The sequence below is a fragment of the Dermacentor silvarum genome, chromosome 5 (genome assembly GCF_013339745.2).
Source record: "Dermacentor silvarum isolate Dsil-2018 chromosome 5, BIME_Dsil_1.4, whole genome shotgun sequence".
Classification (NCBI taxonomy): domain Eukaryota; kingdom Metazoa; phylum Arthropoda; class Arachnida; order Ixodida; family Ixodidae; genus Dermacentor; species Dermacentor silvarum.
In genome coordinates, this window is record NC_051158.1 from 143743136 (window position 1) to 143766583 (window position 23448).

At 51.7% G+C, this 23448-nt stretch overlaps 1 protein-coding gene across 1 annotated transcript; it reads left to right on the forward strand.

The window, feature by feature from the left end:
• Nucleotides 1-3471: 3471 nt before the first annotated feature.
• LOC125945462 (uncharacterized) lies at nucleotides 3472-5057 on the forward strand. The gene has a single exon (XM_049667209.1). It carries the CDS (start codon nucleotides 3520-3522, stop codon nucleotides 5029-5031), a length of 1512 nt encoding a protein of 503 aa, XP_049523166.1. The 5' UTR covers nucleotides 3472-3519; the 3' UTR covers nucleotides 5032-5057.
• Nucleotides 5058-23448: the final 18391 nt, after the last annotated feature.

Sequence of the window (23448 nt, forward strand, 5' to 3'; positions counted from 1 at the left end):
CCCTCCAGAGAGCCCTGGACACCACGGCCGCCTACCTGGGAAGCATCGGACTCTCGGTTTCGACGGGGAAGACGGTGGCCCTCCTCGTCCACCCGAGAGCAGCGGCACGGCGCTCAGCTCCCCGGCTGCAGCTGGAAGGCGTGCGCATCCCATGGAGTACGACTGTGTCGTACCTTGGGCTGCGCATCGACCACCGGCTAACCTGGCTACCGGCAGTCGGGGCCATGCAGACCCAGACCATCAGGGTCCGCAAGGCCGTGTCGCAGCTCCTTGCCCATGGAGAGGGCTGCTCGGTGAAGTGGGCCCTGCGGCTCTACGAGGCGGCGGAAACATCACGCCTGCGGTACGCCCTCCCGCTGGTGGCGCTGCCGCCACGCCGCCTCGAAAAGTTGGAGCTGCAGCACCGGGCGGCCATCCGACTCTGCCTGGGCGTCCCCCGGAGCTCCCAGATTGCCGCTACCCTTGCGGAGGCTGGAGCATGGCCCCTGTCGCTCCTCTTCCTGCAGCAGGGGCTGAGGCACGTCGACCGCCTCCACCATGCTCCTGATGGCAGAGGCCTGCTGCGTCGCCTCCAGTCCCGACCTTCCTCAAGGATGGGTCAGCTGTGCCGCCTCTACGAGGAGGTGGTTGGCAACCCACCGCCGAATGCGGTACAGCTGCCCCCACCGCAGAGGCCTCCTGTCCCCATCGCCACGGAGCTGCCCGGGATTTCGAAGAGGCGCTCGCCCGCTTGCGCCCTGCAGCAGACGGCCGCCTGCCTCCTGGACGAGACCCTCGGAGACCACCTCCTGGTGTACGTCGACGGTTCGGTGGTACCGGACACCGGCTCTGCCACGGCGGCCTGCACGGCACCAGCCCTGCAGAAGAGCAGGCAGTGTCGACTGCCCAGACACGCCAGCTCGACTGCAGCGGAGGTGGCAGGCCTCCACCTGGCCGTCGACCTACTCTCCGAGGAGCTTCCTGGGGTACCAGCGGCCATCCTCTGCGACTCCAAGGCAGCCCTCCTCGGCCTGCAGAGGCCAGAAAGCGCCAGCCTTGGAGTCGCACTGCTGTCTACCCGGCTGACAGCGCTGCAGGACGCAGGCCACCCGGTGTCCCTGCACTGGATCCCCGCCCACGTAGGGATCCCGGGCAACGAGGCAGCCGACACCCTGGCGAAGGACGCCCACCACACCACTGTGCCCCTCAGTCGGGCCGTGACGGAGGGCGACTTCACAGGACTGAGGCTGCGGCGACACCTGGCGACCCACCACCCAGACAAACGGGCGGCACTGGGATGCCCCCCACGACCACTCCCCCCGCGAGGCCTGGCTCGCAGGGAGACCTCGCTCCTTCTCCGGCTCCGCATCGGCTGCAGCTGGACGGCAACACGCAGCTACCGACTGGGACGAGCGACGTCCCCGGCCTGCAGCTCCTGCGGGGAGCCGGAGACGATCGAACATCTCCTGCTGGCCTGCCCGGCGTAGCTCCAGCAGCGGGGCCCACTCCTGCAGGAGTTCCGCCGCCTGGGCCTCCCCTCTGGCAAGGAGGAAGATCTCCTCTTCCCCGGCCGACACCACCTTTCTGCACTTCGAGGCGTCGTGGAGTTCCTTGACTCGTCAGGGCTCTCCGCACGCCTCTAAGGACATTTCTACAAGCGGGAAGGCCTCACGGCCTCCCACCCCACCCCGGGCCTGACCGGCCTGGCACAACACCCCTGCAGACTCTGCAGCACACCAAGGCCTTCCATCTCGGCCTGATACGTGCCGCCTATGCCTGCCGGTTTTGCTTCGCCCAGCCATGGCGACTCCACTCTATCCCTTCTTTCGCTCCCACTTACCCCTCCCCGTTGGCGCTGAGCCGTGCTCCCTCAAGGGCTGCAGAAGATAGCGCCAACCTTTCCCTTTCCCTCAAGAACCACTTATCATCAACACCCCATACGCAGCCCATACAGCAGGAACGCGAGCGCCGCCTCGCGTTCCTGCCGACGCGAGCGGCGTCGCTTGACGCGTTTCGATCTTGGACGCAAGAGGGTATAAATACGGGTCCACCGTCGTGCTGCCAGAGTCTGACGAACGCCGTAGGCGCGCTTGCTGTATTCGCTGTTGCCGAGTTCGCTTGCTTTAGGGGCACAAGTTCGCCCAATAAATTCTATTTTAAGTTCATCGTCGAGGCAGTGTTACTTTCTGTCTACCTGTGTGCCAGGCAGCTCACCGTCACCTACGTGAAAATATTTTATGCTGCATTACTTTCGACATACCGATTTGGTTTTCTATCCACAGTGTGGAATCAGTTGGGGTGCCGTGCGCCCGACAAGATGCCGGACTGCTGCGTACCACGCTGCAAGTCTACGAGCAAACAACGGACGCCGGGCATATCGTTCCACGAGATACCAAGCGATCCGGAACTGTGAGCGAAATGGCTAAAAGTCATTTCTCGGGACGACTGGACACTGAATACGACGTCGTGTTACTCGACTGTATGCAGCCGACACTTCGGTTCCTTCGACTTCAAGGAGGGCTGCAAAATTCGCAAACTCAAGAAAGACGCTTTTCCCAACATTTTCGAAGAGTATCCTGCGTACCTGCAGCCTCCGAAAAATAGAGAGAGAAGCGACGCGTCTGTGAGAAAACGTGAGGCAGCTGCGCCAGTGAACACACCACCGCCGAAACGAAGAGCAGCTGAGAGCCAACTGGAGTCTCCTTCGCTTCCTCTCAATGACTTGCCGTCCGTCGACGTCGCCTCTCAAGAGTTGTCACTGATGGATTGCTCCGCAACCGAACTGCCGCTACCTCTGGAAAACGGCGCAAGGGAGCGCTGCATCACTACGACCGTGCAGGTGGACAGAGCTGTGTAAGTGTCGTCGTTATTCTCGGTTTCGGCAATGGACAAACGAAAGTGGAGACGTAAGCAGCGAGACTTGAACGCGCGAATTGAGCGACAAGTACAAACAGGAACTGCAAAAGCTCAAGGAAGAATGCTATGTGTCTGCATTCCTGCAAGTTGTGGAGAAAGCGAAAGAGAAAGACCTGGCTGCTTCAATATTAGTGGAACAAGTTCAGAATTTAGCGAAGAAGAAACACAACGTGGTCTGAAGTGACAGTGCGCCATGCTGTGGTTTTGAGTAGCCTCTCGACTCGTGCATACGAACACGTAAGGAGCACAGGTATTCTTCGGCTTCCCTGTCGAAGTACCCTCGAGCACTTTATAGGCTCATCACGTGGAGAAGTTGGCATGACCGAACTCGTGAAGCAAAGGCTGTCTGCAGAACTCGCTTCTCATCCCTCGTTGCATGTGACTGCATGCTCTTTATTTGTAGACGAAATGCGAGTCAAACAACGGCTACTGTATCACAAGCAAAGAGATGCCTTCATCGGCGACGTGGACTATGGTGTGAACTTCCCCAAAGAAACAACAAATGAGCCTGTGCTGGCCAACTCACTCTTGTGTTTCGTCCTTAACTGCCTTTCAGTTTCGTTCAAAATACCCGTGGCGTACGTTTTCGCGAGAAACTGCACTGGCCGTGAGCTGCACGTGCTCATGAGACACGTTCTGAAGGAAGTTGAAGAAATAGGATTTTTCGTCGTGCGCATTGTCACAGACAACCACAAGATCAATGTCTTGGCTATGCAACTTCTGTGCAACGGAAGCCTCAAGCATTGCATTGACCACCCTGGCAAACCGAATCGAAAGCTCTTTCTTGCATTCGATCAGTGCCACCTGATCAAAAACGTGCGATCACAGTTTTTGTCCCGTGACATCGGAAAAGGCGGCGAAATATCAGCGAACCACTTGAAGAGCCTCTACAGAATGCAGCAAGGCAGTCTTGTAAAGCCAGTACGATTTTTGACGAGAAAGCACGTATTCCGTACGAATATAGAAAAATTGAACGAGCAGAGAGCAAGGCAAGTTTTTTCTCCTCCCGTGACAGCTGCAATGAAGCTCTTGCAAGAGCAGGCGGGCCACACGTGCGACGCAAGCTTCGCGGGTGTCGGACCGACGGTGGAATTTATGGACACCGTGCACCGCTGGTTCGTGCTCATGGACGTGAGTAATTGTACCCAGCACATACATCAGAAGAATGCTGACTGCAAGCAGTTTGAATCTGTAGGCGATGAACGGCTGATCTGGCTGGAGACAAGCTTCCTCGACTACCTGGCCGATCTCAAAAGTCAGTGCCTGGCAAAGAACTTTCTAACCAAAGAGACTTATGAGGGTCTTGTGATCACAACTCGTTGGAACGTTGAGTGCATTAGATATCTTCTTGAAGAGATGTCTTTTCACTTCGTTTTGACGAGGAAAATGTCATTGGACCCAATCGAGTCGTTCTTTGGCTGGCTGAAGAAATCAGCAGGATCAAATGACCAAACGGACGTCCGCGCCGTGCTCACAGGCATTGAGAAAACCCTCAAGACCGGTATTGCATCGGCTTCGAGTACAAGCAACATAATGGCAGCAGAAGAGAGTGATTGCTTGTCAACGCTGCCGCAACAGAAAAACACAAGGGAGCAAACCAGCGATGAATTCCCTGCAGATGCACGTAGAGAGCTCATAGAGCGACTAAACCGAGATAAGCCTCTACTTCCCAATCCAGATGTGGCCGCATTGGCTATGGTTGGTGGCTACCTCGCAAGAGCCGTACGAGAAAACTTCGAATGTGTGGAGTGCTACGCGCTCTTAACAAAGCCAAACGCATCGACACCATCGGACTCGCTCATTAAACACCAAGACCGCGGTGGACTTCTTTACCCGTCCGCACAACTTCTAGATGTTCTCTACGCACTACAGAAGTTCGTCGAAGTTCTTCTAGCAAGAAGAAGGCGTATGCATCACCCTCTTAAGGAGGCTGTGAACAATGCTACCAAAATACTCCGCGAGCACAAAGCTTTGATGTGTTCGAAGCCAGGGCACCAAGATAATTTGCTCAAATTGTTGCTTACGAAGTTCTTTCGCCCAATATTCACTAATTTCGCTCTGAAAGCGACAGACAAACAAGACGTCGCCAAAGTGTTCGCAGTAAAGCCACTGTCACGAAAGAACCTGAAACTGTGAGCTTGATCTCACAGCTGGGGGCCTAAGTGAAAGGTCCAGTTTTCACAATATTTCTCGTGTTGCTTGCTTTCAATATACTGTGGGGATGGAAAGAAACGCGAACAGTGCGGCACCTACATTCTCTGATATTTCGCATTTCTTTTCGAGTGGTTGTAGCCTGCATGATAACTAGAAGCCACTAGAATAAAACTATTCTAGCGTCTTTTTATTCCCACCAGGGTCACAGCAGGATGAAGACATCGCGCCGCACTGTTTGCGTTTCTTCCCATCACCCATGTACATCATGAACGAACACCAGTGCAACCTGCGCATTTATTTCACAGCTCCATCTCTAATACCAGCGCAAGTTTCTCTCCACAAGCACGCGTGCAACAGCGTAGTCGCGTCGTCTGCTCTGGGACTGGGTATGGGGTGGCAGCGCGGCGTGGTGGCGAGCGCATGAACTAGAAGGTACGGGCGGAGCGCCTTGCTGCGCTCGCCACTCGGCGGGCATGAAAAAATATAGGAGCCTATGCTCTGGCGGCTGCTCGGCCGACCTCCCACCAGCTGCGCGCTACTGCGCACGCGCCGTGACGTTATCCCGGCGTTTATTCTGCTGCGGGCCGCCCATACACTGTGTATAGCTTTCGCCTCAATTCCCCTACCTGTGCTCGGACTGCAAGTGCTTCGCGAGGCGTTCCCCGATGCCACGGACCACAAGGAAATGCTTATATACTTCGTATAATTTAGCATCAATTGGCATTACTTTGTATAACTTATGATCACTTTGTACAGCCAGAATCAGCTAGGAACCGATCAGTTCCGCTGTGTCTTTAGCCGTGCGCCACTAGTGCAAGCTTCCCCGATTGTTTATACTCTAAAGCACCTCAAACTTAGCAAAGTAGCGCCATGCTTTGAAGAAGGCCTGCTCCTCGTCGCGCGCCCTGTCCGAGGCCGACGCCGCGTCGCTATTGGCCTAATGGCATCACGTGGGCCCCCTCGCCTATTTAATTTGTTTGCAAGCGCGCTCCATCGCTATTTTCGCTTGAGCAACGTCTTTACCTACTGACGAGGAGCGCGTGTTGACGCCGTTGCTCTTCCGTGTTGTTTTGGTTCGCGAACCCATTGAACTTGCGACAAGTGCGACGTGGTTTCACGGCATTTTCAATCACAATGACCTGCTGCGCATTCGGATGCCGAAATATTTTCAGAAAAGTCAAGAAGATTATAATCGTTTTGTATGCCAACAGACTCGAATTCGCGGGCGCGCAAGTCTGCTTGTGAAAACGTGATTACGAAACTTTTGGGATTCAGCACAGCCCTTCTGACAAAATTTGAGGCTCGAGCGTGAGAACTGATCTTAGGAAATCAACTCTCTGCCTTTTGTGGTTATTTACTGGCCTTCTTTAGAGCGAGTAACTTTGTTTGCCTTTTTTGTTCGTGTTCGTCGTTCGCAGTCGCCCGGTGGATTTGCGATACAAAGGCACCGATGGGAAGCGTCCGTGCTCATCAGAAACCTAGTTACGGAGTGTATTCGTCGCCGAACGACAGCTTCATAGGTCTCTGAGGCGTACGTGCTAATTTGCGTGAGCTTTAAAGTGCGGGAAGGTGAAGATGCGTTGCGCCGGTGGAAAGCTCGCAAAGAAAACGTGCGGACGCCCGCTCGTTCCCTGGCTGGTTTAGTCTTCGTTCGTTTAGTCAATAGTTCGTACGGCCACTATGTCTCTGAGACGCACTTGCTGTAGGGCACTAAATCTGGTGCGTCCGTGCCTTCTGCAAGCCTTTGAACGTCACATATTTATTGTTTAGGTTACTGAGGGCTTGCTTGAGACCAGGGTGTCGGCATTGCGATCGTAACGTGTTATTTAGAACCATTCACAACAAAATGTTGCGACACGCGTTTGACGTATGTTGTGGTACTTAACTGCAGCGCTCGCGATGCATTCGGAGTCATCGTGGTACCGCGTTAGCGCTCGTTTACATACTTAAAAAATAGTTATCAAAACAGAAAAAAAGAACCTTCGGTCACTGAATTTGTATGATTCTCCGTATAGAAATTCTATGCTATACACGAAGTTACTCGGAGCTAGAAAGCCAACGCGAATGCTTTAAGCGCACCGCCTTGCTATGCGTGCATTCACTCTGCGAAAGGTCGTCTGCTACGCTCAAGCGTTGTAGGCGGCGGCACGGTCGAGTAAGTGGCTTTTAAAATGAGAAATGAAGAGAAAAGTGCAGTACCGTAACTGTCTCTCGCTGGGAGGTCACCTCAACAGTACTGCACGGGGAAGGGGTAATTGGAGTAGAAGAGTAGGGAGAGGAGGAAAGGAGTAGGGTGGTAAGGCCGTAAGAAGCAGAAGAAGCAGAGGCTAACGGGGCGAAGGCCGCGTATAAGAGGCGGCGGCGGAAGGGAACACAGGTTCGATTATTGGATCCGCGGCCGTGTTGTGATGTTGTTAGCGGTGTTGGAGGAGGGCCTCGTGGGCGGCTAAAGCCGCAGTACACAGGTGGTGGACATCGGATTCGGTTGGTACAGACCCGAGGAAGGCTTTCACAGCTGCCGCAAGTGCGGCAATCACGGCATCCTTCTGCTCGTCCGTGCTGACGGCACTGCGCGGTCGAGACGCGGGAGGTTGGCAAGTGCTTGGCTGTAAGTGCGCCCGGGCTGAACGTGGGCATTCGGCCGGGATTCGGGCTGTGGTTTGGGTGCAGGGTTCTTTATTTGATTCCTTACTTCTCGGACGGCCTCACGACGAGTGATGGATGTCGGGGAGGCGGCCTTGATTTCTGCGACTTTTCGTTCATGCTGCCAACGAGGGCAGCGGGGTTCGGTGGCAATATGACGGCCGCCACAGTTGATGCACTTGGGTTTGTGGGCCTTGCAGTTGCAGTGCTGTGAGTGTCGCCGCAGCGAAGGCAACGAGACTGTTCTGTGCAGGTGGATGGAAAGTGGCCGTACTTCCCGCAGTTAGTGCACTAGAAGGGACGGGGACGTCGTGGCCGCACAGGTCGAGATTGCTTCAAGAGAGCAACCTCTGGGGGTGGTGAACTGCCGCGAGGAGGGAGCGCGAAAGAGAGGAGAAACGAGGAGGAGTGAAGGCAGAGCAGTAGAGTGTCGCTACTTTACAAAGTTTCAGGGGTTTTATTATGCTCTGATTTCACTCTCTCAGCTCTCTCTTCCCCAGCTGCGTACGACGGAATTATCATTATAGCGAGGTTCTAACAGCTACGTTGTAAAAGCTAAATAGCAAACGGACTATCACCACTGCTCGTCCATGTCGTGTCTGCCGCATTGAAAAGCACTGTAATATCGGCAAATCTTGTTTCAGATTGCTTCGCAAAGAAACGCTTCCATAGCGAAAAAAAGGTAAAGCCTCGCTTGCGGAGCTTCCCCGACTTTTATTATGGCGCTTTCTAAATACTAAACAAGCGATATATTTGATACATCCATCGGAAGACTCTGCTACAAAACACATCGGAGGTACAATTAATATGGAAGGGTTAAAGTACGCTTCTAGCATTGAAGCAAAAACTTAGGGACGCGATTGCGATATTGGGGATGTGTATCTGGAATGTGGTGCTAGTTCAGGGCTTTACTACTATTCCGCGTTATTTTTGAAAATGCGACATGGGCCCTAATGCGAGAAATAAAGAAATTAGTGGATCTGTTGTAACCCTAAATTAAAACGAAATAAAAAGAAATAAAAAAAACGAAATAACAAAAAACGAAAACTAAAAAGAAATAACGTACGCGGAAGTGTACCAAGCGGCACAAGCCGCAGTTTAAAAGTCGGCACAGGGCCCCGACACGATCACAAATTCAATGATTCGAAACATGGATTCGGTGGCCCTAGCGAAAATAACAAACATTTTCAATAACAAGTACTGGGCCAAGGGAGATTTGCCCCAAGAATGGAAATTGGCTAAAATAATCATGATCCCCAAACCAAACAAGAATCCCTCGATCGATACCATCCGGCCGGTATCGCTCACGTCCTGCCTCGGTAAGCTCTATGAGAGGGTGATCCACAGCAGACTACAGCGATACCTGGAAGAGCGGAGCTGGTTCCCAGACTCCATGATAGGATTTCGCACAGGTTTATCGTGTCAAGACGCGTTCCTCCTACTTAGGGACGAAATTGTAACCAATATGCCGTACGGTGACGAGAGACTAGTCCTAGCACTAGACCTCAAAGGAGCCTTCGACAATGTCTCTCACGGCGCAATACTCGAGGAACTCGAACTCTCTGGTTGTGGTGAGCGCATCTACAATTACATAAGGGCGTTTTTTCCAACCGTGAGGCCAGCATCAGTATTGGCCAAATCACATCGCAGATATTTAAAATACCGAGCAAAGGAACCACTCAAGGAGCGATAATATCTCCTCTGCTATTCAACATGGCGATGTGTCGCCTCGCACGCGATCTCGATCGGATACCCGACCTAGGTTACACGCTTTACGCGGACTGGCTGAAGTGCGCGCCCGAAAAATCCGAGGTCATCCGGATACACGCGAAAGGCTACCAATCCAGAGGGTGGATTAACATTGTGGTTGAGGGCCAAATGGTCCGAGAGGTACCTACGATGCGATTCCTGGGTTTGTGGCTTCAGAGCGACGGGAGAGCAGCACAGACGCTCAAAACCATCAAATCCGCAACCCACAACATAGCCCAAATGATACGTCGAGTGACGTATAGAAAGGTGGGAATGCGAGAAATCGATACCTTAAGGCTCGTACAGGCCTTAGTGATTAGTCGAATTACATATGGCTTGCCCTACCAAATCCTGAACAGGGAAGAGGAGAGGCAGGCCAACACGATAATTCGAACAGCTTTCAAGGCAGCTCTGGGCCTGCCTAAATCTACCTCCACGGAGCGCATGCTAGCTTTGGGAGTACACAACACTTTCGACGAACTGAGGCACGCCACTCTGATGCGACAGAGGGAGCGCCTCAGCTTCACAAAAACTGGTAGGGAAATATTGGCACGACTTAACATCCCAGCATACCCGATTTATCTCAGCGAACAGGCCGTACCTCTCGCTTCTTCGGTGAGATCCAAAAATTACAGTAGCTCCAATTCCCAAGAATAAGCATCCCGAGTACAACAAAGAAAGACGCAAAGCATGCGCACAACATATTCAATCGATGTACTCAAATAACGCTAGGTACAATACGTACTACACAGACGCAGCTGCGTATGCAGAGGCTACCTTGCCACGCTACCAAAGGAGGTAATCTCAGTGGCGTACGAACCATTTCTCGAGTGGGGGGGCAAACCGCAAGAAATCCGACCTTTCTCTCTCTTTCTCTCTCTCTCTCTCTCTATATATATATATACATATATATATATATATATATATATATATATTGCGAATTACCATTACAGTAAGCGAAAGATCCTAGAAATGCGTCTATCCGTTATTTTTATATTTCACAGCCATCGACCTCTTTATCAATCACACATGGCGAACCATAGCGGCCCGAAAAATTATTTGAATTTGCATTTATTTCTTCTAACTATATAAAACTTCAAGATGATGCAGCGACAACAGGCAATTAGTGTCTCACAGGGGTCTCGGATTCCGCCAAGTATATATAGCCGCAGTACAGCGCACATAAAAAATGCACATCTGTTACAGCCAATTTTACTAATTAAACAAAGAAATGTACTTTGTTTTGAAATTTACATCATAAATGCATCTCTGGTTTGGTGATAGTATTGTCGAGGGTCTACGCAACGAAGTACAATCAACATATACTACTTGCAATATCCACTAGAAAAAAAAGACAGCAGATGTGTGCGACCTTGGAGAATTATAACCCGGTTTCCAGCGAAGCTGTTTCTTTCGAACAGTTGCGATAAAACTGTCCATTTCTTGTAATTACATCGCATACATTGAATAGCTGCCCATATATGACTGTTCGGTTTGAAACATTCATCCCCGTCTAATTGTTTGCAGCACTTCTTGTTGGGAATTTTTAAAAAGCCAATAAATCATCAACACACATGTTACTTCGCCATAACATGTACCATGGTGTCCTCCCTCCTTCCATTTCTGCCTCCCCCCGTCTTCCTTACTCAATTTCCGTTAGAGTTGATATCGGTTGAGTTCACAGTCCTTTGAGAGCAATAGGATAAATTCTTTGTTCACAGAACACCTTCATAAAGCTCCGGATCGCTTGCATGCTTAATTTACTGCAAATGTCATACATAGACCCCTGTCTTTGAAGTTTACCTACTCATTGTCAATGTACGCGTCCTTTATTTTTGCAAAGTTTAAACAAAATGTCTTGTTTAGTTCACCGAGGACATCGTTGAAACCTAGTCTGAACGTACTATGACGCCTGAAAATAGCGACAGAATAAAAGCCCGCTCAATAATTATTTCCAACGCTTCTAACTGGACAAGGAATGTCACAATTTTGTCGCACCTTGCAGCTGCCATGCCCTCCCCCTCCCTTTTCCACAAAACATCACCATCATCATCATCAGCCTATATTTATGTCCACTGCAGGACGAAGGCCTCTCCCTGCGATCTCCAATTACCCCTGTCTTGCGCTAGCGTATTCCAACTTGCGCCTGCGAATTTCCTAACCTCGACTGCGATTCCCTTCTCTTGGTATCCATTCTGTAACCCTAATGGTCCACCGGTTATCCATCCTACGCATTACATGGCCTGCCCAGCTCCATTTATCCCGCTTATTGTCAACTAGAATATCGTCTACCCCCGTTTGTTCTCTGATCCACACCGCTCTCTTCCTGTCTCTTAACGTTACTCCTAAGATTTTTCGTTCCATCGCTCTTTGTGCGGGTATTAACTTGTTCTCGAGCTTCTTTGTTAACTTCCAAGTTTCTGCCCCATATGTTAGCACCGGTAGAATGCAATGATTGTACACTTTTCTTTTCAACGACAGTTCCAGAAAATATATACCTGTTGTAATCTACAGCTATGTCGGGACAATGGGAAGCATAGCTGATAGCTATCCTTCCCAGCCGTCTTCTTTCCCCTGCTGAGCGCAAATATTCTATCACTGAGCGCGAGTGTCTGGCTCTCGTTTGGGCAGTGGGAAAATTCCGCCCCTATTTGTACGGCCGGCAATTCACAGTCATCACAGACCACCACGCCCTGTGTTGGCTTTCTTCCCTGAAAGATCCTTCTGGGCGCCTTGGCCGCTGGGCTCTGCGCCTTCAAGAATACAACTACTCAGTTTTATACAAGACCGGCCGGTTACACCAAGATGCGGACTGCTTGTCGCGCCATCCTGTCGACCCACCTGACGTTTCTATGGCCGAAATTCCTGTCCCCGTTCTCTCTTTGAGTGCTTTTGACAATATCGGAGCGGAACAACGGCGGGACGACTTCTTAAAAGACCTTATTCACCGGCTGACTTCAACGACGCCCGATCCTTCCCTTCGAATGTTTGAACTCCACGATGGCATATTGTACCGCTGTAACATGCGCCCTGACGGCCCTGACCGACTCTTAGTTGTCCCTTCGCATCTGCGCCGGACTGTTCTCGCCCAGCTTCATGATGTGCCGACTTCCGGTCACCTTGGCGTGTCACGGACTTACGACCGCGTTCGTCGGCGCTTTTTTTGGCCTGGTCTTTACCGTGACGTCAGCCGTTGCATCGCTGCGTGTGACCTTTGTCAACGACGGAAAAAGCCGACCACACTCCCTGCTGGCCGCCTTCAACCACTTGACGTGCCATCAGAACCATTCTTTCGTGTAGGCATTGATCTTTTAGGCCCCTTTCCTACGTCTGTTTCCGGAAATAAGTGGATTGCTGTTGCAACAGACTACGCCACCCGATACGCAATCACACGGGCTCTTCCGACAAGCTGTGCAACCGATGTCGCCGATTTCCTGCTATAAAACGTCATCCTTCACCACGGTGCCCCTGGACAGCTCCTTACCGACCGATGCCGCTGCTTTCTTTCTAAAGTTGTTAATGACATTCTACACTCGTGCGCGACTAAACAAAAACTTGCTACTGCTTACCATCCACAAACGAATGGTCTCACAGAGCGTCTCAACCGGACCCTTACTGACATGCTGTCCATGTATGTCTCCGCTGACCATCGCGACTGGGACGTTGCATTACCATTCGTTACCTTTGCCTATAATTCTTCTCGCCACGATACCGCAGGCTTCTCTCCATTCTTCCTCTTGTTCGGCCGCGACCCTACGCTACCTTTCGACACCCTTCTGCCTGATAGCCTGCATTTCACATCAGAGTACTCCAGGCACAAGAGGCACGCCATATTGCCCGACGTCGACTTGTGGACTCGCAGGAAAATCGGCGGCGCTTATATGACACCCGCCATCGTGACGCCCACTACACGCCGGGCGCCCTGGTTCTCCTTTAGTCTCCGTCGCGACGCGTTGGCCTCTCGGAGAAGTTGCTTTGACGCTACTCTGGCCCTTACCGCGTCTTGCGTCAAGTAACCGACGACACCTACGAAATCGCCCCTCTTGACCCCATCGTGGCTCAGCCTCGTTCCGATGTAGTCCACGTGGCGCGTCTTAAGCCGTATCATTCGACCGCCTCCTAACCAGCACCGGGTCGGTGCTTCAGCCGCCGGGGGTCATGTGACAGAGCGACGAAGAAGTCGTTTGGACATGACTTGAAGAAGACGACGCTCTGGACTTCGCGAGCTATGATCTTGTCAGCCGCTGCCATACTTGTAAATACAGTGTAAATATATTTCTTGCTTCTTTTCCCCGTAACATTTTCACGCACTCTAACACTTGAATAAGAAATGTTTTACAAATGCTGTGTTTGATCCAACCGCATTTAACTTCGCACAGAGAGTTTTCATAGCATACCACCAATCTTCACTAAATTTGGTCTTGATGGCTTTTATAGGGCAGCCGGCTCAATTCTCCCCGGCTCGTTAGACGCGCTCATAAGACTCTAGAGTGGTTATACGTAATTTATTGCGAAAGCCCCAATTACTCATCTACTACTCTGAACTTCGCCTACACATCACCTATTAACTTGTCCTTACAGCCACCAAACATAATGAAGCTGCCGCCTTGAGTTCGGTGAGGACACCAGGCGAACCTAGCATATCACGCCAGACAGTGTAAAAAGAAATAAAGTATGACGGTACAATAATTATTGGAGGAGCTTCTAAATAAGCCAGAGATGTTATAATACGCAACGCATTGCACTTAAAACCTGTCTATTCCTTCAATGTATAAAATATCTGAAACCCAGAGTTCTTTGGAGACATTGGGAAACCTAGCAGCAGCATGATACTTTCGAGCACTTGGTTACAATTTTTAAACTCTGTATTTGATCAACAAGCATTTAACATCGCACATAAAATTGGCATTTTGTTTCACTTATATTGGCAAAGTTTCATCTCAGTTGTAGTAGCACAAGCTGCCATTTGTTAGGGCGGGAACTGCCCAGCGCCAGGCCTTCTCCGCAACGCGCGCGTGTATGGCGAATCCCGCGCGTCGTCCGCTACAGCGTGTCCCGAGGAGGCACAAAAGACAGTCCTCGCTGCCCAAGCAGGAGATACGCAGTAAATAAAAGCATTACATACGGGGCCCCTCTATTTAGAAAGGAAACTTAGCTTCTGCTGTGGTTTTCTTGGACTCTCCAGCTTGCAGCCAAAAGTGCCCGCTTTCAAATGTGAGGGGGCAAATGGCATACTTTGCCACTCCCCCCCCCCCCCGCTTTTGAGAGCGAGGGGTAACTGCCCCCCTTCCCCCCCCCCCCCCCCCCGGTAGCTACGCCTATGGGTACGACCTGGCAATCGTGAACACGATCAGCCAGCAGCAAATTATCGCGTCGACAACGGCGGGCTCCCCCACCTCGGCCGAAATGTTGGCAGTGGCGATCGCACTCGCTCACGCGGAGCGTTCGGAAAGGTACTGGGTCGTGGTCACTGACTCCCGGGAGACATGTTGCATGTTTCTGAAGGGGCAGGTGACTGCGGCTAGCCTCGCGATAATCCTCAAATCGTTCAACGACCGCCATCGCCTCCTGTGGTGCCCGGGACATGCGGGGGTACACGGGAACGGACAGGCTAACCCGTTAGCTCGAGCGTCTACTAACCGAGCGATGGCGTCCTCTTCGAACCGCAACCCCTCACACTATCCCTCACAAAATCCCGTAATTTTAAATGTCAAAGGCATCCTTGCTCATCAGTGCGGAGTCCGCAGAAAATACCGGCCGCCTCACCCGCAACTTAGCGGGGAAGAGGCCGCCGAATGGCCCATCTAAAACTGCTAAACGTCATGTATCCCACCCGCTATAGGGCCACATGCCCTTGGTGCGGTGGCCTACCTGCACTAATACATGTAACCTGGGAGTGTAATAAGCACCTTCATAGGCCATCTAATAATAGCACAATGGAGCAGTGGGAGGCACAGCTCGCCCGTTCCGACTTGGCAGGACAAAAGTCCTTAATTAGCCAGGTCAGGCAGGCGGCAAAGTACAGTGGGGCCCTGGACTGAGGGGCTCCGACCACCGCTCCTTAAAATATTTACCAGCCAAATAAAATTTTTCTCTCTATATATAGGGTTTGTTTGTTTTTGTCAACTGAACAGAGTGACTTGTTTAAAATAATAAAATAATACCCGTGTCACCCGGCGTTTGCAAGGCCTTCCAACCGATAGTCAGTTGACTCAAAGGTCAAGTTTGAGCTGCTACACGGGCGGTTTCGAAGGCCGCCGAGTAAATAGTCTATCGAGTCAACGGAGCACCCTACAACTCTATCGAAATCTCGATGGCCTTTGAGCAACGGAAGCGGAAACAGCGACAACATGCCCTCTCGTTCACAGTGTGCTCGTACTCCCACAGTTAGAAAGAACAAATCAAACCAAAATGCACTAAAAATACTATATATGAGTGTTATTAATTATTCAATCAAGTATTTTTGCCACTTGATATGTGCGAACTGCACATACTCTCGACAACAGTGACGTGCTTGTGTTCGTGCACTCTCCCTCTACTCCATGTGCTGCCGGCTGCCGTCATATCGCCGTCATATCGCCGTATAAACAAATATAAAAATTATAGTGCTCTTAAGTGGTTTTAATGTTGTTTAACTTTTGGTGACACGAAAACGAAAATAAAGATCCGGAACGCCACACAATTTTGCGAGAAACGCCTGAACCAATCAACGGCCTTTCAAAAGTGCCGTGTAGCAGCGCGATAACTCCTTTGAGTCGATAGAGTTGTGGCATTTCGAAGGCCGTCGACTCGAAGGCCTTCCAAATGTGCCTGTGTGACACAGGTATAAAACAGCCATCCGTCCTTGTAGTTCATCCGAACAGGCCGAATCGCCGTACATGCTGTACCAAATATTAAAAAGAATTGTTTGAACTAGAATTTACCTTATTTTGGTCCGTGCTGCCATACTCATATTTAAAAAAAAGTCCAAGTGATGTCAAAGGTCTTAACATATGACAACCGTTACAGAGCGCATTCTTCAGTTTTTTGCACCTCGCAAGCAGTTACGCTTTCTCGGTAGTACATCTGCTCAGTTCACGCTTCTGGATAGCAGAGATATTCAACCTTTCGGGAGTGCATTTGACTGTGAAGGGCAACGAGCGATAATAAGTGAAAGAGAAAACTATCTTTATTTTCGATGACTACATACTTACTGCCATGGGGATTTGCGGAATCCCTTTTGGCCCGTCCTTTGCAAAATATCCCAACAGTAGACACTTGCGCCAATGTCTAAGAAAACATCGGTTGTATTATCCGGTTGACTGGAGAACATACAATGCCCGATTGATTGGAAAATGTACTATGTGTGGCCCCCTCACTTAAACGATTTTATTTGTTTAACAATATACTTACTGAAACTGTTACTGCAAGAACATGAATTCACTCCTGGTGAAACTTGCATGCTCTATATCTTTTTAGGTTCAATTTCGCCTTGTCTTTTATTGTGAAGGAATATATAGAGAGACAAAGAAAATTAACTGTCGCACACACCTTTGTGCAATCTTTTCGTTTGAACACTGCTCAATTTTTTAGAGGAACACGTAAAAATACTCACGGCGCTGACCACTTTCTTCAAAGCCCCTGTAATTGTGCCTGCAGTACTGTTCACAGCTATAACAAATTGAGGAAACACTTTGTCCCTTCTCTCCTGACACGCCTCGCGCAAGAAGCGCCCCTAGAGTTCCCAAACAATATTGTCGCGTATACCCTTCTTTACAATACACGCTGAATGAGGATCCAGGCAAGCGTAAGCGTCGATGCGCGATGCCGAGACGAACCTCGTTCTCTTCTACCGTCCCCTAGCTGTGCTGTGCCACACCATGTGGCATTACCCCCTCTTGAAAAAAAAGGTAGGAAAACACACACAGGCTTGACGTGAGGGTGCCGAGATGGCCTATAGACGAACACATAGGCTGTAGTCACAATCACTGTGGCGTGCGATAGAGTCACAAGGCACTGAGGGGCGAGAAACAACCAAATTTAACCTAAGCGGCTGAAAGCGCACAACGTGCACAATCTCAGATTGCGGTTGTCAACGTCGGGGAAGTTGGCTTCCGTCAGGAAGGACTTCGTAATTCACGTCACTAATTCGATCGTTGCAACACTCTGTAAGGTCCGAAGTAGCGACTCAAAAGCTTTCCAGATAGTCCTTTTCGGCGCACGGGAGTCCAGACCAAGACTTGATAACCAGGTTGGAACTCGACTTGCCGATGGCGGAGATTGTAACGGTGCGCACCGATGCTCTGCTGTTTCTTTAGGTGCACTCGGGCAAGCTGACGGGCTCCTTCCGCGCGTTGCACGAAAAGTACGGCATCTTGGGCGAGATTGAGATGATCGATGTTGTCGCACGGCAGCATTGCTTCTAACATAGTCTGCACTTCACGGCCGCAAACGAGGTAAAGCGGCGTGAAGCGTGTTTCTTGTGTAGCAGTGTTATAGGCAAACGTTACGTAAGGGAGTATCTCGTCCCACGTCTTGTGCTGTGCGTCTAAGTACATAGACATCATGTCAGTCATCGTTTTGTTCAGTCGTTCGGTCAAGCCGTTTGTCTGCGGATGATACGCAGTTGTCCTTCGGTGGGTCGTGCAGCTGAGTTTAAAAACATCTTCAATTAGCTGTGTGGTAAAGGCTTTGCCTCGGTCTGTGATGACGTGCGATGGGGCGCCAAGCCGTAGGACGATGCTCTGCATGAAAAACTGGGCAACCTCGAAAGCTGTGCCACGAGGCAGCGCCTTTGTCTCAGCATACCGCGTTAAATAATCTATGGCGACGATTATCCCCCTGTTGCCAGAATATGACAGTGGAAACGGGCCAAGAAGTTACTTGGCGACTGGTCGAAAGGTTTGCCAGGTGGGTTAATCAGATTCAGCAATCCCGCAGGCTTCACTGCTGGCGACTTTTGGGGCTGGCATTTACGGCAGGCTTTGACGTACCGCTTAACACACTCGGCAAGTTTGGGCCAGTAGTAGGATTTGTGCACTCTATCGAGCGTTCGCGTAAAACCCAAATGGCCAGACGGAGACTCGTCATGACAGGCGAACAAAACTTCGGCACGCAGGTCTGCTGGAACGACCAAAAGGTAGGTCTTGATGGTGGCAGCGGAGTTCTTATACAAGACGCCATGTCGTAAACAAAAAGAAGACAATCCTCGAGCGATATGCCGTGGTATTGATGGGTTTCGTCCTTCCAGATGTTCGAATATAGGCTGTAGTGCGTCGTCTTTGCGCTGCCGTGTGGAAGGAAGGAAGGAAAGAGTGGAGAAGGAAAGGCAGGGACGTTAACCAGTTCAGCACAATCGGTTTGCTACCCTACACATGGGAGTGGGATGAGGGGGAATGAAAGATGGCGCAGCACAGCATACTCATCGTCAGTCACAGTCCATCACTCTTGCGTGGTACGTGACATCACTGTCACAGCCGCTTGTCCAAGCCCTTTTCTTTTAAAAACCTAAGTAGGCCCTTCGTCGCCTTCAGCTGCGATGTCTTAGTTCGACGCCACGTAAGAATCGGTTCAATTGACATGCTGCCGTGTGGACAAATCAGTAACGCTTACGGCCCCAAGGAAAGCACCGCCGTCCTCAATGTCTTGGTCGGTAGTGTCGATAGGGGCGCGCGAGAGTGAGTCAGCATCTTCGTGTATGCGGCCCGAATTATACACGATGGTCACGTCGTACTCCTGCAAATGTAGACTCCACCGTGCTAGTCGTCCAGAAGAGTCCCGCAGATTTGCAAGCCAGCATAACGAGTGATGATCGGTTACAACTTTGAATGGGCGGCATAGAGATAAGGTCGAAATTAGGACAGCGCCCATACGACGGCAAGACACTCTTTCTCCGTGGTAGTGTAGTTGGTCTCTGCACACGATAGCGTGCGACTTGCGTATGCGATCACTCTTTCAATACCTTCCTGCCGTTGTACAAGCACTGCACCAAGACCAACGTTACTGGCGTCTGTATGAACTAGAGAACTGCATGGGCCGATTTTTTCAGCCCGAGCCCGGCGCGGGCCCGTTTTTACGTTGGGCTGCCCGCCCAAGCCCGACCAAAAGTTTTATGACGAGACCCGTGCCCGGCCCGGAAATAATCTGCGTTACCCGCGCGGCCCGGCCCGTCACCCCTTTGCCTTAGGCCCGAGCACGGCCCGAGCCTGGCTCGAAACCGGCCCGAACCCGGCCCGAGACCGAAAAAAAATCTTTGTGATGCGACTTTCTGGTGCGAGCCCGGGCCGGGCTCGTACGAGAAAGTCCGAGCCCGGCCCGGGCCCGCGTCAAAAAACCCGAGCCCGGCCCGGGCCACAAAGCACATGACGTGTCCGAGATCGGTCCGAGCCCGTAAGAAAACCGCCCTACCCGGCCGGGCCGGGCCCGCGCTTTTGGGTAAGCCCGAGCCCGTGCACTGCTCTAGTACGAATTTCCATGTCCGCCTCCTCGTCAAAGTGGGCTAAAACTGGTGCTGACACCAGACGCTGTCGAAGGTCGGTGAAAGCAGCCTCTCGCTCTGCGGCCCCGGCGAACGATACATTGTCCCTTGTGAGGCGACTCAGCGGCTCCGCCATCTTCGAAAAATTTTCGATGATACGCACGTAGTATGCGCAAAGGCCCAGGAAGCGTCTGACACCGTTCTTGTTAGTCGGTTTTGGAAACGTGGCTACAGCGGCAGTTTCTGCGGGATCTCGTGCTAACGCCTTCTGCGCTGAACACGTGCCCCAGAAACGTCAGCTCCTTGTAGCCGAAGTGACACTTCTGAGGCTCAAGGGTGAGGTTAGCCGATCAGATGGCTTCTAGAACTTGCCGCAGTCGTTTCAGGTGGTCGTCAAATGTCACCGAAAAAACAACCACGTCGTCGAGGTAGACGAGGCAGCTTTGCCACTTCATACCAGCGAGAACGGTGTCCATCATTCGCTGGAAAGTTGCTGGTGCCAAACAGAGACCGAAAGGAAGTACTCTGAATTCGTAAAGGCCATCTGGAGTGACGAAAGTAGTTTTTTCGCGGTCTCGTTCATCTACCTCAATTTGCCAATAACCGCTCTTGAGATCGAGAGACGAAAAATACTTAGCTCGCCGCAACCTGTCTAAAGAGTCATATATACGTGGTAGGGGGTACACGTCCTTCTTGATAACATCGTTCAGGCGTCGATAATCAACACAGAAACGAACCGTTCCGTCTTTTTTATTGACCAGAACGACCGGGGAGGACCAGGGACTGTGCGAAGGCTGAATGACACGATCATCTAGCATCTCCTTGACTTGGGCTTGAATAGCCTCACGTTCTTTCGGCGAGACACGATAAGGCTGTTGTTTTATGGGGCGTGCGTCGTCGGATGTCGTTATTCGGTGCTTCGTGATTGGCGTTTGGCCCACCTTAGTAGACCAAGCGAAGCACGCGTGGAATTCATTCAAGAGTTCCTGCAGTGCGTTCTTTTGGTCGTGAATAAGCTCAGAGTTTACATCGATGTCACTGAGCGAACCGTTGTCGATCTGTGTCCACTTCAGGAGCAAAACACTCGGCGATCTCCGTTGATGGTTCCACGTAGGCGATGGCAGTGCCACGAAAAATGTGCCGATGCTCTAAAGTTAGGATGGTAACGAGGACCGCTGTCTCGCTATCACGAAGTTCCACAAGGCTTCGAAATACCTTGGGTCAGCAGCTTAGAAAGGTTGCCTTCTACAATGGCTTCACCCTCTTGTAGCGCGTCGGACTTGACCGGAACCATAACACTCGCACGCGGCGGTATCGTGATGCTGTCGTCCGAAACGCGAAGTGCGAATCTGTGTTCAATGGCGTCTGTCTGTGTTGTTGCCCTTTGTGTCGAGAAAGTGATGCAACGCTCGCAGAGGTCAATAATGGCGCCATATTCCAGGAGAACGTCCATCCCAAGAATTACATCGCGGGAACACTCGCGTAGAACCAGACAAGTGGCGAGAAAAGCAGCACTGCGAATTTCTGCTCTGGCTGTGCATAAGCCAAGCGGTGTGACGACCTGGCCACGTGCCGTACGAACTGGTGCCCCATTCCAGGGCAACGTAACTTTTTTCAGAACGCTCGCCAGTTTTCCACTAGGAATAGAGTAATCGGCGCTTTATCGACAAGTGCACTCATCTTTCTGCCGTCTGTCAACACAGGTATGTCCAGTGAAATTTTGTTCGCGGGAACTGGTTCTGGCGTCATCGTCTTTTCGTTGTTCTGCGGTGGTCGGGACGATACGAGGTCTTCAGCGCGTCGAGTATCAGCAGCCCCGCCTCGGAAGGTCGCTGTCGTCAGTTTTCCCGGCGTGGACTTGGTGATCTCCCTTGCGTCGTCCTCGAGGTGGTATCACGAGCAGGAAAATATTGCCGCGGTGAGGGTGAGCGTGACTGCCGCTGCGACGTGTCCGGCCTGCGCTGCTGGTCGAGGAATTCCGCGATGTCGGGAGGCCTTTGGCCGACCCTAGGTCGAGGTGAATCGATAGAAAAACCCCGCAGTCCAAGTCGTCGGTAGGGGCACTCCCGATACACGTGCCCCGCCTCGCCGCAGTGGTAGCACAGCGGTCGTCGATCGGGTGCTCGCCAAACGCGGGTATACGGGTATACGCGAGGGTATACCCTCGCGGGTATACGGCGGTCATCGAAGTACGGTAGAGGGGTTGTCGGAGAGGCTTGTGCCGCCTGTAACGCGACTGGCGACGCAACAAAAGTAGGTGTGAAAGCTTGGGCGGGCTCAGCAATGTTTCTGCGTAAGTCTTGCACCAGGACTCGCTTGGCATCGGTGATGCTTCACTGCTGGAAAGAGATGCCTGCCGTGCCTGCTGCACTTCGGTGCGTACGACGCTGGCGAGGGAGCTGACTTGAGGTGGCGATGTACCGTGGTGCTTCTGCAACTCGTCGCAAACCATGCAGCGAATCAACTCCCAAAGCAAGGCGACGTCGCACCCAAAGAGTACCCACGTATCCGGAGTGCAGGCGGCATCGACTTGCCGGTTGTACATGGTCGACCAATGCTGAAGCGTCTGCTCCATCGCAGTGGCTTTCGTGAGGAACTTCGCAACAGTCTTGGGCGTATTCCGAACAAGACCACCAGAGCTGGTCCTTTACGCCTCTCATCAGATGACGCATTTTCTTCTCTTCCGACATGCTCGGGTCGGCACGCTGAAAGAGACGCGTCACTTCCTCCACGTACGTCGTGACGCTCTCGTTGGTCTTTTAAACGCGTGACAGAAGGGCTCGCTCCGCTTTTCACGGCGATTGGGGCCGGTATAAGTAAGTCTCCAGTAGCTTGCGCTGGAACTCGGGCCAGGATGACATGGCACTTTCGCGGTTCATAAACCACGTGCGAGCACTATCCTGGAGGCTGAAGTAGACGTGCCTGAGTTTGGCGTTGCTGTCCCACTCGTTACAGGCAGCAACGCGCTCAAACTCCGCCAGCCAGTCTTCCACGTCTTAAAATGTGTCGCCATGAAAAGCCGTTGGCACTTGGGGGTTCAGCACCGTTAGGTAATTTGGCGTCGCCCTTTCCGTAGAATTCGCTGTGGTCGCAGTCATCACTTGTTCCTGGGGGTTTCCGAATTCTGGGGCAAGGCCTCGGACTAGCCGGCTTGTGCGGTGAACTGGAGTCAGCTCCATTTGTGGGGCGAGGGTCTTGCTGCCCAGTGGGGTCTCCTGCATGAGGTGAGCGTACCCAGCAAGCTCCACCAAATTGTCGCGTATACCCTGCTGTATAATACAGGCTGAATGAGGATCCAGGCAAGCGTAAGCGTCGACGCGCGATGCCGAGACGTACCTCGTTCTCTTCTTCTGCCGTCCCCTAGCTGTCCTGTGCCACAGCATGTGCCAATATGAATATGTTTACCAAGCTACTCAGTAAGAAAGAACTTAGGCCTAGTCCACCGGCCTTTACCCAAGTGAGTAAAGGCCGGTGTTTGCGTGCTTGAATATTTAGCTGAGAATAGTATAATACTTGGATCACATCACAAATCTTACCAATGAAAACAAAAA

Excerpts from the sequence above, each read along its gene's own strand:
- LOC125945462 (XM_049667209.1), top strand. The coding sequence starts at position 3,520 with ATGAGACACGTTCTGAAGGAAGTTGAAGAAATAGGATTTTTCGTCGTG.